General features: G+C 49.8%; 1 protein-coding gene across 1 annotated transcript in view; it reads left to right on the top strand.

Annotated features, from left to right (window-relative positions):
- Positions 1-3,082: 3,082 nt before the first annotated feature.
- LOC130112766 (sodium/potassium/calcium exchanger 3-like) overlaps positions 3,083-17,334 on the top strand; it is an 86,416-nt gene continuing 72,164 nt past the window's right edge. The window contains exons 1-2 of the mRNA XM_056280249.1: positions 3,083-3,251; positions 6,907-7,035. Coding sequence (XP_056136224.1) covers positions 3,083-3,251; positions 6,907-7,035 — 298 coding nt within the window. The remainder of the gene's footprint in view (positions 3,252-6,906; positions 7,036-17,334) is intronic.

Below are 17,334 nucleotides of genomic sequence, written 5' to 3'. Positions count from 1 at the left end.
CACCTGGGCCTCCTGTACAGCACCAACTTTAGCTCTACCACTCTTTTTAGTTCAGCAAGCTATTCCTGGACAACCACTCTGTACTCTCTCTCTCTCTCTCTCTCTCTCTCTCTCTCTCTCTCTCTCTCTCTCTCTCTCTCTCTCTCTCTCTCTCTCCTTTCTCCCTCTCTTCCCTCCTCTCCCTCGGCCGAGGTGCTGAGTGGAGGTTTCTCTATGTTGGGGTGGAGCGGAACTGGAGGGGCTGAGGAGCTGCTGCTGCTGCCGAGGCTCTGGAGATCTCTGAGAGGGAAGACGTGACCCAAATATGTCTGCCAGCCAGCTAGCTTGACAGTCTAGCGCTGCTCCAAAACGGGCTGAAAACAACAACCGTCCTCTGAGCTGCCGTCCCTGCGATGCCGCTCCCCAGCAGACTTCACATGCGGGCTGGATTTTATAGACGTGGGGGTTGTGGGAAGGCGGCCATCGGGGCCTTTGGGTTACTGAAGGGGAGGCTGCAGAAAGTCCCGACTGATAACATCTCAGAAGGGGACAAGGAAACCGGGAACACTAGAGGGCCCGGGACTGCTTTGTTGAGTCTGAAACTTGGATACCGGTCTATCTGTCAATAAAAATACCTTTTATAGCAAAACACTAGAAAGAGAGAGACCCCCCCCCCTCCCCTCCTCCTGTGATGGATAAACTGCACTGGCGTGGGCACGGTGTCAGTTGGACCTGGGAAAGTGGGTTAAATTCCAGGCATTCTGTTACATCTGAAGCCACTGCCTTTCTCATTTGTCTTCCCTACAACTTTATCTCACATCTAGTGTGTGTGCCAGTCCCTTGCCAGGCCCACTGGCAATGGAAAAACAATTTAACTGGATTTAATTTGTTGCCCCCCCCATCCCCTCCCCCTCCCCCTCCCCTTCCCTTTCTTTTGTGTGCCTCGGAGAGGTTGGGAATTCATCTTGTTTGGTAAACTCCGGGTCCGAGCGTCCTCTGCAAGCCAGCGAGGCCGGGCGAGCTTTCTGCCCTCCTCGCGTCCGGGTGGGCGGTGGGCTTTGCTGCCTTGTGGGACGTCCGTGGGAAGTGATGTGAATTTTTTTTTTTTTAATTCACACATTTAAAAGGTTTTTCAAAAGGTTTCCATGGACTACGTAAAAATATTTGATGGGATCATCGTCACTCTGTGAATATGACTGTCAGCCTTGAAGCCCACGTCTCCCCCCCACCCCCCACCCCTTCTCTGTGTCTGGGGTTGTCTTCGGGCCCCCGGCTGAAAGGGTTAAAAACACAATGAAACCCATTGCCTAGAGCCCTGGCCACTTTTTCCATTCTTGCTGGAAAGTTTCCAGTGCTATTTATATGAAACCTCAGGCCCAACGATCAAAACAAATAAATAAATATTAGCTAAGATAAAGTGTTGGCCGTGGTCATAACTTGCCATTGCACTCCATGGTGGGACGTGAAGCATCGGGAGTGTGTAGCTGAGAGGTTGTGGTCTCCTTATTTAGTTTTGCTGACAGCTTCGTAGTGAGGTCCATGGACAACACGCCGCAGCAGGCCATGGAGACGTCTCCACACCCTGCCCTCAGCTTCACACCGGACCAGAGGAACCTCAGAGGAACGGCCTCCAGACCAGAGGAACCTCAGAGGAACAGCGTCCAGACCAGAGGAACCTCAGAGGAACGGCCTCCAGACCAGAGGAACCTCAGAGGAACGGCCTCCAGACCAGAGGAACCTCAGAGGAACGGCCTTCAGACCAGAGGAACCTCAGAGGAGCGGCCTCCAGACCAGAGGAACCTCAGAGGAACGGCCTCCAGACCAGAGGAACCTCAGAGGAACGGCCTCCGGACCAGAGGAACCTCAGAGGAACGGCCTCCAGACCAGAGGAACCTCAGAGGAACGGCCTTCAGACCAGAGGAACCTCAGAGGAGCGGCCTCCAGACCAGAGGAACCTCAGAGGAACGGCCTCCAGACCAGAGGAACCTCAGAGGAACGGCCTCCGGACCAGAGGAACCTCAGAGGAACGGCCTCCAGACCAGAGGAACCTCAGAGGAACCTCAGAGGAGCGGCCTCCAGACCAGAGGAACCTCAGAGGAGCGGCCTCCAGACCAGAGGAACCTCAGAGGAACGGCCTCCAGACCAGAGAAACCTCAGAGGAGCGGCCTCCAGACCAGAGGAACCTCAGAGGAACGGCCTCCAGACCAGAGGAACCTCAGAGGAACGGCCTCCAGACCAGAGGAACCTCAGAGGAGCGGCCTCCAGACCAGAGGAACTTCAGAGGAGCGGCCTCCAGCGCAGAGGAACCTGCTCGTCCTACATGGACGGCAGTCTAGAGAAACCCCAAACTCCACGTTGCTGCTTCTGCTGGGGGACCAGGCTTCACCTGCAGAGTCGGATGTGTACTTCAACAACGTTTTTTTTTAAATGTATCTCATTTCTAATGACAGAAATCAAACAGCCTGAGTTTCTGTGGCCAGAGCGTTTCCCTCCACGCTCGGCCCTGTGCCAAGCTGTACATTTAGGACGCTGCGGCCAATTCATTGCAAATGAACTTCACATTTTATCTTATTCAGCACTGTGTACCAATTAGGCTGAACTCTTCACGCCCCTCCTCCCCATCACGCTCTCCCACATCCCCCCCCTCTCGCTCCCCACCCCCCTCCTCCCCCTCCTCCCCGGACAACATCTACAGTGCCGTCGATAGGAGAGCGCGTGTCGACCATGAGCTGACACCGAGCCGACGCGTCATCCATGGAGCTCCTCCGTCCGTCCTCTGCCGCTCCGCTACCGCAAAACTCCCCGTTTTAACATGGTCACCCCGGCACCTCCAACCGCAGCAGCAGCAACACCAACCAACAACAACAGCAAACAACCGTTTTGGCCCACACCTCGCCACTAGAAACAGCCCGGCGCTACTGACTTGTAACTTTTCTAGCCGTGTCTAACCGCCAGCTTCCCCGCGACTTCTACCGTGTCCGGAGAGAGGGAGAGCGCGAGAGAGAGAGAGAGCGCGAGAGAGAGAGAGAGAGCGCGCGCACACCATCCACTCGGAGAGGAGGTCTCTCATTCGGACTGTATGGACGCGGTGACGGTGGACAGGATGTCTCCCGGTGTCCGGCTCCGGAGTCGGCCGACCCAGGTGACGCTGAACCAGACGAAGACCAGGACGAGGCGGAAAAAGCGGAAGGAGTTGCTCCTGATCCAGCTCTGTTTGTTCGGCGGGTTGCTGCTGGCCGTGAAGGGCTTTTCCTACCTAGCGGAGAATTCAGGTGAGGGTCGGGGGGGTGGGGGTGGGGGGAGAGCCCGCGGAGAGGATGGAGGAGAGCCTCCTCCACCAGCATCTCTTCCGCGCTGCACGAGCGAGCCCGCGTTGTCTGTCGTGTGCACAGTCACGTTGCCGCTTTCGCGTCAAGCCAAGCTCGGAGTTCGGGTTTTAGGTTCTTCACAGCTGTCGAAAAATGCATACAGACCCCCCCCCCCCCGAAGTTACGTAACTTTCCTCGGGCCACCTTTTCATGTGCAGTTACCAAAACCACTTGCCCTTGAAAGTTGATCAAGTGGTCGCCAGTTAAACAGTGCTGGTTTGTCAGAGACGTTTGGTCATTTTGGTGTTTGCTGAGAGCCCCAAATAAGCGTTGATTTAAAAAAAAAAATCACATTTGTCACCTTTAAAGTATTGTAGCGAATTCGGGGGACAGCGTAACCACAGGAACTGCCGCGGCCGGGACGCGAACCCGTAACTCCTGCACCGCAAGCGACAACGTTAACCAGTCGACTAAAGGGTCCTGCCCGCGAGCCAGCGGCCAGCGTGTCCTCTTATCCATGCACGTTACAGTATTAAATGGCCTCGCTCGGGTTATGTCAAGAGCCCTTCCGTGGCCAGGCGCTCTTTAGACCGGGTCTGCTGGTCTCACGGGGACCGGAAGATGACCGACCTTCATCCTCCTGTCCCCGTCAGACATCTGCACCTGCAACAGCCCCCCCTCTGGTTTATAACGGTGGTTTTTATTTTGTTTTTAATTGATGTTTTTTTTTTTTACTTTTCCTTTGCGTAAAGCAGAGACTGTCCTCCACAAAAAACTAAACTAAATGTAAACTACTAATAAGACCCGTTAGCTAGGGGCTAACGGGTCTTATTAGTTTTATTACAGTCGTCACCCTCTCCCGGAAGCTTTGTTGTTCCCGCGCTCCGAAGAGACTGCTGAGGATCTGCACACTTCCGGATCCCACCGCTGCCACCAATGTAACCGGTTATTTTTTTGCCCGGTGCGGGATTCGATACGGGATGTACTGCACCACAAGGCGACATCGCTAACCGCTCGGCTAAAGGGTCAGACCCGTTAGCTAGGGGCTAACGTGTCTTATTAGTAGTTTACATAAACAAACAAAAAAAACGACCCCATAGGTCGTTTGTACAAGCAGCTTATTACGACCTATAGTTGCGTTTTCAGCCACTTCCGGTCTCCTTCCATAAACTATCGCGAGAACGAATATTAATAAAAGCTAAGTTTAATGTCACATAGAGGTTATAATGTCTACGCTAGCTGAGTTAGCTCTTATAAGGTTATTCATAGGTAAACATGCTGCCAGTGGCAATCTTAGTTACTACACTAGACGACGAAACTCCACAAAATCGCACTGACCGCACCTTCTGTTCTCAAATTGCTTTAAAAACCCACAATGCGCAGAGGCGAAAAGTATCTGTGGCATATCTCCTGCCGCCGGTAGGGGCGCTAATTTAGGAAACGCTCTCGTCGGTCGTATTATGCCCCTTTTCCACGATATGGTACGGCTCGACTTGACTCGACTCGCCCCTTTTTTCGTTGTCCATGACTGGAAAGTACCGGCCGGCATGTTGGTGAACGTTACCGCTTTTCTGGTACCACGTCCGCCGAGGTTCCAGAAACACGGGAGCGGGGTGACCACAATCAATGCGGACCTCTGATTGGCCAGGGAAACGCGTCACTTTGCGTCATCAATGCGCGCATGGGATATCGCCCGGCATTTTGTAGTGCCGAAGCGGTCGGTGCGGAGTCGTCTTGAAAGTCCGCCTTGAAACTGAACAAAACGGAGAGCCGGAAATCCACGCCGTGGGCCGCCGAGTAAACGACACTGAGGCGAGGCGAGTGGAGTCGAGTTGAGCCGGTACCACGTAGTGGAAAAGGGGCATCGGAGGGCAGAGGACAAACGACCTGTGTGGTCGTATGGGTGGGAGGACTCGTTATGAAAAGTGCTATGAAAATGAAGTTTAGTATTATCATTGTAAACTACTAATAATACTGAGCCTTTATCCGAGCGGTTAGTGATGTCGCCTTGTGGAGCAGTACACGTCGGATCGAATCCCGCACCGGGCAAGAAAATAACCGGTTACATCATCATCATTATTATCATGCTAGCATCAGCTGAACAGCTGCAGGTTGATAGACTTCCAGTAAGAGTTGCTGTGAGTTTTAAGAGCCGCGAGCTAGTTTCTGACAGAGGTCCAGTCAGCTCAGGTGTTTCTGCAGCCTAACGCTGAAACCAAGGCGAAGCGTGACAGAGGGCCCGCTCAGCTCCTCCAGCCGAACGCCTCTCTCCGCCACCTCCCCTGCGCGCCTCCTCACCCACCACCGCAACACTGCTCGATTACCGAATCAGCGTCAGCTTCAGTGAGATGTCATATTCATCACACTCCGCGGACAGCAGGACGACATGAATATTCATACGCTCATGATTTGTGCATCATCAGTGGGACTCTTGTTGTAAACCCCCCCTCCTCCTCCTCCTCCTCCTCCTCCTTGACTCCTGGCTGCAGAGCCTGGTTACGAGGGAAGGCAACGGGGCTTTGCACGCTGCGTGAGTGCAGAAACCAAAGACAAACAAGCAGCAACACGGGGACTGTTAATGCATTTCCCTTGTCCCCGCTGTACACCCGCTAACTCTTAATCAGTCCGCTGGAATATCAATTGAAGTCGATTATTTATGATGTTCTTAATGAAGTTCTGCTTAATTGAGCTTGATGCTGCTGAGTTGGAAGCAAAGCACTCAACGCCTCCTCAAAGCAGCGAATTAGTCATTCCCCTACTCTCCCGAGAGAGAGAGGGAGAGGGAGGGAGGGCGAGACAGGGAGAGACAGAGAGAGACAAAGAGAGAGAGATAGAGACAGAGAGAGGGAGACAGAGTTTTGTTACACAACTCCCACTGCCCCTGTGTGTGTGTGTGTGTGTGCGTGCGGTGCAGTGAAGGTGAGGCCAGGTGAGACGTTTAGCCGTGCCCTTCAGAGTACAGAACACCTGCACCTTCTCACGCCCAGCAGTCTTCTGCTGGGCCGGACTCGGGCACGGTCTGGACTCGGGCTCGGCACCGTGGAGAAGCTCTGACGCTCCTGCTGAGCTCTGAAGTATATCACGGATCCGCGGGGTTTTTGCTGCCTTGGTGAAGGCTGCGCGGGTGGTACAAGTCAAAAGTTTATGCGGCCGCTCCCAAGATGGGTTGTTCGGAAAGTCCTCCTGCTTCCGTCTTTGCAGGACGTGGTTTATCTTTAAACTAGCTTTCAATGAACTTGGCTAACTACAAAAGGTTTACCTACCCGTCTTGAACACTTTCATGCAAAAAAAAGAAAAAGAAAAAAGTATTGTGCCACAAGAACCCTACAAGGCATCAGAAGCAAAAACAAGTAGTCTGGCCAACACTTTTACACTGATTTATAACTTTTAGAAACTATGGACACATTTAGATGTGGTAAAAGAAGTGGAAGGCCAACGTGTTGACAACAGCTTGGTAGATTGGCCAGATAAATGCATGCATGTATGTATGCATGCATGCATGTATGCAACACAGCAGGGTGCGGTGAAGTGCACAGCACACACATCTGATTTCCGATATTTTGACCTTTCTCAACAGCACATTAAGTATGAGCCCCTGTCCTGTCCCCCTGTGTCCCAGGTTATGACATCTCCACTCAAAGCCCTCTGGAGCAGGAGAGATGGGGAGGGAGGAGGCTACTGCAGGAGATGGACAACAGCAGTTTGGAGGACGGGGAGGGCGAGGAGTCCAAGAACTGCACTGCTCCAGGTAAGAGGAAGAGAGAATGAAAGAAATAGGGCATCCGCTGCTTCCCTCCTCTCCTCTCCTCCCTCCCTCCCTCCCTCAGAAGAAGGGAGAGACGGAGGAGGTGGGGGAGGAAAGAGGCGTACAATTGATCGCTGCATGTCGCCCAGTCTCTTCCTCACCTCCCGGTCCCGTTGGTTTCCTGCTGGCCCCACTGTGAGGTAACCCGGATTATAGGGGGTCAGAGGTTCTCCCCATGTGCACAGCCTCCAACAGAGGGGGGCATTCTGGCTGTCTCAGCATTTTTCACACTTGTCCTCCATCACATTTTCAGTATCCTGCAGGTTTCTGTCCATCTCTCTCTCTCTATCTCTGTCTCTGTCTCTCTCTCTCACTCTGTCTCCACACCACTGTTTTGAAGACATGCAAGGGAGATGTTTGAAATCACCCCAGGAAGGGCAAAGAGACCAGAACAGGTCACATTCGGGTTGTGACTTTGATATGAAACAAACTTTGTTGAGTAAATCATCCCGTTTTCTCATTGGTCGGATCCTGTCACATGCATGGTTTCTCACCACCACCACCATCACCACCGTGGTCTGGCCCATCTTCGGTAATCGCTTAGACGTTGTCCATCTTGGGAGAGGGATCCCTCCTCTGTGGCTCTCCCTGAGGTTTCTCCCTATTTTTTCTCCCTGTTAACGGTTTTTTTTTAGGGAGTTGTTCCTTATCTGATGCGAGGGTCTAAGGACAGGATGTTGTGTTGCTGTAAAGACCCCTGAGGCTGGGATAGGCTCCAGCATCCACGTGACACCGAGCGCAGGATAAGCGGTTTGGATAATGGATGGATGGGCTATACAAATGGAAACTGACTTGGCTCTTTTTTCTGTATTTAGATGTAGGTGGAAGGAAATGTGGGCAGCACGGTGGTGCAGTGGTTAGTGCGGTTGCCTCACAGCAAGAAGGTACTGGGTTTGAGCCCCCGGGGTAGTCCAACCTTGGGGGGTCATCCTGGGTTGTCCTCTGTGTGGAGGTTGCATGTTCTCCCCGTGTCTGCGTGGGTTTCCTCTGGGTGCTCCGGTTTCCTCCGGAGACATGTAGGTCAGGTGAATCGGCCATACTAAATTGTCCCTAGGTATGAGTGTGAGTGTGTGTGTGTGTGTGTGTGTGAGTGTGTGTGTGTGTATATATATATGTCAGCCCTGTGTGATGGCCTGGCGGCCTGTCCAGGGTGTCACCCCGCCTGCCGCCCAATGACTGCTGGGATAGGCTCCAGCATCCCCGCGACCCTGAGAGCAGGATAAGCGGTCCGGATAATGGATGGATGGATGGATGGACATGTGGTGTTCAACTGCATGATAATGGACGTGTGGAGGGGTGGGTAGGCTTAAAAAGGATGGTATGATATAGGTGTCTGCTGTGAATCATAGCAACATTTGTCTCTATCTTGAGCAGATCATTGGTTCCCCTGGCAGAGAGGAGGGGGAAGAGGAGGCGGTCTTCTTGTGAGCTCATTAAGCAAAATGACCGTCATCAATCTCACTGCTCACCTTCTCAAGGTCGCCTCTGTCATCTATAAAGAGAGGCAAAGTCAAAGTTCAACTCATTTTCCTCTCTCTCCAATTATAGCTGCCTCGCTCCCCTCCTCTCCTTCCACTGTCCCGGCTACATTTATAGCAGAGACCCCGGTGGCTTTGGCCTCCGGAAGCCTCTCGAGGATCTCTAGGTTTTAGCTAAGTAACCTCTATTTTAGGAGAGACTTGGCTTGTTCTGTTAATTCCTGCTCTTGTCCCCGCTATGAGACACATGCAGACATCCTTGCAGGAAGGCGGTGAGTCATGCTTGTTCTGACCTTTCCGAGCAACATCTCTGTGTACTTTACAAAAGGTGGTGGATGAGTAAGAGAAAGGATTGCAAAGTAGTACACGTGCAAGAGTGCTGCGAGTGAAGATGCTTTGTGCGTCTTACGTGACTGTGTAGACTGTATGGATGCTGTGCAAATGCTATATTGTAGACCAACAAACCAGTAAAGGCACGCTAACCAGAAAGTTCTGCGCTGCAGAGAGAAGCTCTGGTTGTTACCTGCAGGCGAAACGAGAGATGAGCAAGAAAGAGAGAGGCAGAGAAACAGGCAGATGAAAGAAATGGTAAATGGTATTTATATGGCGGCTTTTCTAGTCGACCGACCACTCAAAGTGCTTTACAATGTGCGCCTCACATTCACCCATTCACTCACACATTCATACACTGATGGTGGAGGCTGCCATACAAGGCACCAACCTGCTCATCAGGAGCAGTTAGGGGTTCAGTGTCTTACTCAAGGACACTTCGACACGCTCTCTGCAGGAGCTGGGGATCGAACCAGTGACCTTCTGATTACTAGACGACCCGCTCTACCTCCTGGGCCATGCCGCCCCCACACACTAGTGGTAACAGTCGTAGGTAACACTTTATTTTAGGGGGTCGGAAATTACCTAGTCATTTCCTAGTAACAAGGTGGTAATTATCACCTAATTTCTAACCCTACCCCTAACGGTAGCCCTAACCCTAACCCAAATCACAGGGTAATTTCAACCTTACCTTCAACAGGGCCGACACATTCACACCCAGGGACAATTTTGTACAGCCGATTCACCTGACCTACATGTGTTTGAGCTGTGGAAAGAAGAGAGGAGAAGGAAAGGCAAAAGGAGAACTGAGCATTAGATGGCGCTAGAGAGAGTGCGTTAAAGAGAGTGAGAGAGACTCCCTAATTGAGCTAATTTGTGTTTCAATCCACGCATGAAATAAGACATCATCCCACCGTCGTGCCTCGAGGCCTGATTTTAATTCTCGACTCCCTGTGAACTGAGATGACTTCAGACGCTCGTTTTGTCCTCCGTTCATCTCTTGTGTCTCTGCCGTTTGTCTGTTGAAAGGAAGGATCAACTGCGGGGAAGTGTGAGAGTGGTGATGGCCCAGCAGCCCACAGTTTGACTTGTACACCTAAAACTGTATTTCCCTTTCCTGGACCTGAACTCACCGCCGCTTTAAAACGGGCAGAAAATGTCTGTTGTTCTTCGGCCAGGAAAGAAGGTCTACCCTGGGACTTGAACCCAGGACCTTCTTGCTGTGAGGCGACCGCGCTAACCACTGCGCCACCGTGTCGCCACCAGCTACAGACACCATTACAATATAACTGGTGTGTGAACAGAAAAGACCCATGTCTAGTGCAGTGCCCCCCCCCCCCGTTATCAGGGTTTTGTTTTCTGTCCAGGTGCCCAAGAGCACATGATGGCTTGACAACCACCATTACTCTTTTTAATGTAAAAACAAGACTAGGTAAAAAAACAACAACTAGTAACTTCATAATATGTCTGGACCGCGTATGATCAGTGTTGGAAGTCGTGGCCAGTTTGTTGCAGGGGTAGTCAGTTGTCGTGTCTATAATGTGAACTCCTGGATATTAAATGTGCCATCTGCCATTTTCTGTAGTGGTCCCAGTAATATTTGTAAGTTTATTATTATCACTATTTGTTGTTAGAGTCTAATGAAGTAGCATATCACATGACATGGTTAAGCTACGTATGTGTGAGTAAAAAAAAGATGGCCCCACGAATTCACATTTGCGGCGGCCTCACCCAGTACCATCCATGCGGTGTCTTTGTCCACATCTGCGTCTAAGTTTTGTCTTCGCTTGATGGCTGGGAGAGCGGGGCAGGCTAGCGCTAACTGCTAGCCCATGCAGACCGGCGGTTCTGATAACACTGAGCGCGGTCTGGCGGCGGCCTCGCCCGGCGTTGACTGTGGTGTTTTTGATGTCGTCTTGAGGAGTGCTGGGTGGTGTGTCGAGGGTGTCCGGCTGGGAGAGCTGGTGCTGGATCAGCTTGGAGAGCTTAGTCTGCTTTGTCCGGTGGGCCCGGGGACCACGGCCCCTGCCTGGAGCTGCGCCGAGGAGGAATTAAACGCCAAGGGCAATGTGACAGGAAGCGGGGCGGGCTAAGCTAACCGCTAACCCATGCAGACCGGCGGTTCTGACAGTCATCCTGGCTGGTGTTCGTTCCTTTGGACAGGGATTTTTTTTGGTTTAGTTTGGATATATGTGTAAGTTTTTGTCTTTGTGTTGCACTGCTGCGGGCTGGGGGAAACGGCATTTCGTTTCATTTCGTGTACGCAAGTGCAAGAGGTGATTTGAAAGCGAAATCAATTCGACCCCCCCCCCCTCCTCTTTCATCTGTTTCTATCTGCGGATGTCTCTCGTTTCTCTCAGACTCGCTCTGCATTGAGTGTTTTGTCAGAGAGACTGTCACTCGGGGAGCTGTTTTCTCTCCTACTCTGCTCCATGCTGGACTGTTACAGTGCATAACCAGATGTGGAACGAGCAGCAATATATTCCGTTCTTCAGCGTGGGGAAAATTTGGAATAAGCACGAAAGAGCAACAGCCGATAGGGAAACTCCTCGTTGGTCACCTGATCCCCAGTGGTGTAACTTGTTCATGGTTGTTAAGGGACAATCGCCTTTGTAGGGCTGGCCCGCTGTTCTTGTCCAGCCAAAAACAGTCATAGTTTGAGGTCTACTGTATAGCTTATAAGATGCTAAGATTTACACTGGGAGTGACGAAGAAGGACAGGAATGATTATATTGGAGGGACCGCTGAAGTTGGACGGTTTGGAGACCAAGCAAGAGAGAGGCAAGATTGAGATGGCTTGGACATGTGTGGAGGAGAGATGCTGGGTATATTGGGAGAAGGATGCTGAATATGGAGCTGCCAGGGAAGAGGAAAAGAGGAGGGCCAAAGAGGAGGTTTATGGATGTAGTGAGGGAGGACATGCAGGTGGCTGGTGTGACAGAGGAAGATGCAGAAGACAGGAAGAAATGGAAACGGATGATCCGCTGTGGTGACTCCTAACGGGAGCAGCCGAAAGTAGTAGTAGTAGTAGTATAGCTTATAAGATGTCTTATTGAACACACACACGGCCTGACAGTCCCTCTTTCTCCTCTCCCTTTCTTTCACACAAATCAACACAAAGCCCCTTTTCCCCCGACATCCTATGCTGTTGTCAAGGCAAGTTTATTTGTATAGCTCAAAATCACATAGAAGTCCCAAACGGCTTTATGATCAGTGCAATATAAAACACCCATTATCCTTAGACCCTCAGCTCGAATGAGGAAATACTCCATCAGAAAACAGAGAAGGGATCCCTCTTCCAAGACAGACACGCATGCAATAGATGTTGAATGCAGAGTAGACAAGAGTAACACACTTACAATGTAAAATCAGAAATTACACACAGAGCGAGGTAATGTAGAAAAAAACGAGTTAATGAATAGAACATGGCAAAGCAAATTAAAATGCATGAGGTTATAAAAATTGTAAGGAGAGAGTGCAAAGCATATGGGTTGAATCTGGGATCCTCCAACACTATGTCAGGCTACCCCATAGATGCAGTCTCAAGAGTCAGCAGGACCCTGGCACCACAAAACCAGCTCAACGGAGCCCTTGAGAGAGGATGGACTTCAAATGCATGCAGGTGGCAGACTCCAACACAGCATTCCTACAGAGGGAGAAAGAAGAGAGAGGTGATGCAAATTAGTCATAGCCAAAACAAATTATGCAAAAGCAGTGATGAACAAGAACAATGCAAACAATAGCTTAAATCTGCAGGAGGATGGCCCTGTGACCAAGGGAAGACAGGACGCAGCAGCCCAAAGAGAGAGAGAATTGGGGGGGGGGGTCCCATGGTCATTTGACAACCTATAGAAGAAGAACTGGTCCTGAATGAGAGAGAAAGAAAGACAAGGGGGGACAGGCACCCAATATGAGCACTTGTGCTCATGGCTGTCAGGCATACAAACAGAAGGATAGAATGGTGTAATGCTTTCAGAAGAGGGTTTAGCAACATTCTCGTTGGTAGAACATGACCGAGAGATTACCGCTGAGACCTGAAGTCATAAACACAGCGTGAGACCCTCCCAAAAGGAAGTAACTGCGATAAGATTAAGAAAAAGTTGTCAGATTAATAAAGTAAAACAACAAGATTAAAGACAATGAGGGGATGGGTTTTTCGGTTTAAATTTGAAAGAGTCTGCGGAATCAGATTCTCTGATTTCGACTGGGAGACTATTCCAAAGAAAGGGGCGTGGTAGGAGAAGGCTCTGCAGCCTGCAGACTTCTTTTTAACTCGGGGGAAAGAGAGGAGGCCTGCACCTTGAGAACAGAGGGCATGAGAAGGTACATGCTGTTTTAAGCTCCGACAAATATGAAGGGGCAAGCCCATTAGGTGTTTCAGATTATACGTGAACACGGAGCAAGTGAAATGAGGCTAGGATTGGCGTGATATGATCAAATTTCCTAGATTCAGTTAATAGCCTAGCACAGCGTTGCTCAAAGTGTGGCGCCTGGGGGGCACAGAGGCATGACAGGGGCCAGGGGGGAATGTAGAACTACTGTTTTGACGCCGGACTCTTTTCCACGGCGGAACAATCAACAAAACGTGCTTTCATGAGACAGGGTCTGTAGATTCATAGGATGGAGAGATATTCGACTGGGACAAAGGGCAAGACAAAGGACTATTCCCCTGACGCCCTGAAGCGGTGTGCGGCCTACTGTGATGTCATGGCTAAGCTCTACCACATGGGGCTGCGACCATCGCTTCTACATCCAGCATGGCTTCCCATCGCTGGCAGAGACTGTAATAAGAATCGGTTCTCCTTGGCTGAGGAAGCTGCAACTTTCGTGGGAACATGGCCGGCTTCATAACACCGATATGCCTCATGCCAGCTGAAGGGCTAACTACTAGGCCATCCAATTAGCGGGCTATCGCCATTGCAGCCCTTGTTGTGTATGGCTCAGCTGGTAGGAGTGTTGTTAAAGTGATGGTGCCCCGTTTTCTGTGATGCAGCATTTCACGTAAGGTTCAGAATTGTTACTGCTGGGCTACAAGGGCTCCCTTATTTCTTTTGATGTTAAAGTCATTTGGACTTACGAGGGCTGTTTGTTTGTATCGCCCTCGTTGGTTTGGCTAATTACAATAGCATGGGCCTGGCTAAATTAATAGTTTCACAAGTTAACGTGTCAACCTTCTTTTTCTCATCTAGGTCCGTTTTATTTTTATCACATTTTTTTTGAAAAATATTGTGCTTACGTGGACTAGATACACTGCAACCAAACAGCTTTTCATGTATCCTCAGAGAGACTTATCCAGAGCTCTGCTAATGTGTATGTTTGCGAGGGGCCACAGCGCCCCTTGTGCCCTGACGGGGAAGGAAATAGGAATAATGTATCCCCTCTCAACCTCTTCTCTCAAAAGCGCCTTTTAAGTGTAGGGATGGCGTTTCTAAAAACCTTATTTGCATGAAACTCATGTATATACAGCTTGGCTACCTCCCTTTTTGAGGAACGATAGGAAATTGTGTGGGACTAAGTCCTGCTATATTCATCTATTTCTTTTTCTGTCTCAGGTCTGTTATATGTTGCCATAAACCTCTGCTATGTGTATATATTATGGTTATTATGACGATAGCTTCATCTTTCAGCATATTCCCTGTTTCTCAGGGGTCACCACTGCGGCTTTTACAGTTTCCCTTGGCACCATGTGTGGGAACAGCGCGATACTATAAACGGTAGTGTGATAGTATCTATCATTTTTATGTTCAATTATTGTAGCAATTTACAATTACAATAATTATCGTTTAATATATGTATATAATATATGCATATGTTTAGCTTATACATGGTATATTCAATTCAATTCAACTCAATTCAATTTATTGTCATTAAAAACAATGTGCAGGCACATGTTAAAAATGAAATGAGGGCTGTGGCTTCACCAAACAGTGCAAGACAGACACAGACAAACACAGCAAACGCAGTATAAGATATACACACATGAAGACCAAAAGCTAAAATAAGTTAAAAGAGAGCAGGAGTACAAAATATTTAAAAATATTTACAGACATTCAGTGGGTGGCCAGGTTCAGGTGGGCAACAGCTTGTGGAAAGAAGCTGTTTTTGAGCCTGGTAGTGGGGGCTCTGAGGCTCCTGTAGCGCCTCCCAGAGCGCAGGGGGGAGAACAGTCCATGGTTGGGGTGGGTGGGACCTCTGCTGATGCTCAGACCCCTTCGAAGGCAGCGTTTGTGATAAATGTCTTTTATGGCTGGGAGCTGGGTACCGGTGATATGCTGGACCGCCAGGACGACCCACTGCAGAGCTTTGTGGTCTACTGAGGTGCAGTTGCCGTACCACACTGAGATGCAGATGGTCAGGATGCTCTCTATGGTGCAGTGGTAGAAGTTGGTGAGAATTTTGGGGGATAGACGGGCGCTCCTCAGGAAATGCAGGCGTTGTTGGGCCTTTTTCACAAGGGCCTGGCTGTTTAATGCCCAGGAAAGTTCCTCACTGATTTGGACTCCAAGGAATTTAAAGCCGGTAAATAGAGTATATGATTATTATAGTACTTGTTATTATATTTTATTATTTTTATGTTTATTATGTTGATTGAGAAGGCCAGAAGGAGTTACATTGTGTCTTTGTAGATTTAGAGAACGCATACAACAGGGTGAAGAGAGAGGAGGTGTGGTATTATATGAGGAAGTTGGGAGTCGCAGAGAAAATGTAGGAGTGGTGCAGGATATGTATGAGGGCAGTGTGACAGTGGTGTGAGGTGTGCGGTTGGAATGACAGATGGGTTCAAGGTGGAGGTGGGATTACATCAAGGATCAGCTCTGAGCCCTTTCTTGTTTGCAATGGTGATGGACAGGTTGACGGACAAGATCAGGCAGGAGTCTCCATGAACGATGATGTTCGCAGATGACATTGTGATCTGTAGCGAGAGTAGGGTGCAGGTTGAGGAGAGCCTGGAGAGGTGGAGGTATGCACTGGAGAGAAGAGGAATGAAAGTCAGTAGGAGCAAGACGGAATACCTATGCATGAATGAGAGGGAGGACAGTGGAATGGTGAGGATGCAAGGAGTGGAGGTGACGAAGGCATATGAGTTTCAGTACTTGGGGTCAACTGTCCAAAGTAACGGGGAGTGCAGGAGAGAGGTGAAGAAGAGAGTGCAGGCAGGGTGGAGTGGGTGGAGAAGAGTGTCAGGAGTGATTTATGACAGAAGGGTACCAGCAAGAGTTAAAGGGAAGGTTTACAAGATGGTTGTGAGACCAGCTATGTTATATGGTTTGGAGACAGTGGCACTGATGAAAAGACAGGAGGTGGAGCTGGAGGTGTCAGAGTTGAAGATGCTAAGATTTTCATTGGGAGTGACGAAGAAGGACAGGATTAGGGACGATTATATTAGAGGGGCTGCTCAAGTTGGACGGTTTGGAGACAAAGCAAGAGAGGCAAGATTGAGATGGCTTTGACATGTGTGGAGGAGAGATGCTGGGTATATTGGGAGAAGGATGCTGAATATGGAGCTGCCAGGCAAGGGGAAAAGAAGAAGGCCAAAGAGGAGGTTTATGGATGTGATGAGGGAGGACATGCAGATGGCTGGTATGACAGAGGAAGATGGAGAAGACAGGAAGAAATGGAAACGGATGATCTGCTGTGGCAACCCCTAACGGGAGCAGCCGAAAGTAGTAGTAGTAGTAGTAGTAGATGTTTATTATGTATATTGTGAGGAAGAAGGAAGAACTTGTTTGCAATGGTGGTGGACAGGTTGACGGATGAGATCAGGCAGGGGTCTCCATGGACTATGATGTTTGCAGATGACATTGTGATCTGTAGTGAGAGTAGGATGCAGACTTAGCAGAGCCTGGAGAGCTGGAGGTATGCACTGGGGAGAAGAGGATTGAAAGTCAGTAAGCAAATGAAATGAAAAAGGAAATTAAGTAAGTAAGTAGGCGGAAGACAGAATACATATGCCCAAATGAGAGGGAGGACAGTGGAATGGTGCAAGGAGTAGAGGTGACGAAGGCGTATGAGTTTAAACACTTGGGCTCAACTGTCCAAAGTAAGGGGGAGTGCGGAAGAGAGGTGAAGAGAGAGTGCAGGCAGGGTGGAGTGGGTGGAGAAGAGTGTCAGGAGTGATATGCGACAGAAGGGTATCAGCAAGAGTTAAAGGGAAGGTTTACAGGATAGTTGTGAGACCAGCTATGTTATATGGTTTGGAGACAGTGGCACTGATGAAAGACAGGAGGAGGAGCTGGAGGTGGCAGAGTTGAAGATGCTGAGATTTTCACTGGGAGTGATGAAGAAGGACAGGATTAGGAACGAGTATATTAGAGCGACAACTCAGGTTGGACGGTTTGAAGACAAAGCAAGAGAGGCAAGATTGAGATGGTCTGGACATGTGTGGAGGAGAGATGCTGGGTATATTAGGAGAAGGATGCTGAATATGGAGCTG

The sequence above is a fragment of the Lampris incognitus genome, chromosome 5, assembly GCF_029633865.1.
Source record: "Lampris incognitus isolate fLamInc1 chromosome 5, fLamInc1.hap2, whole genome shotgun sequence".
In the NCBI taxonomy this organism is placed as follows: Eukaryota; Metazoa; Chordata; class Actinopteri; order Lampriformes; family Lampridae; genus Lampris; species Lampris incognitus.
This window is presented reverse-complemented; position numbering and strand designations above follow the sequence as displayed.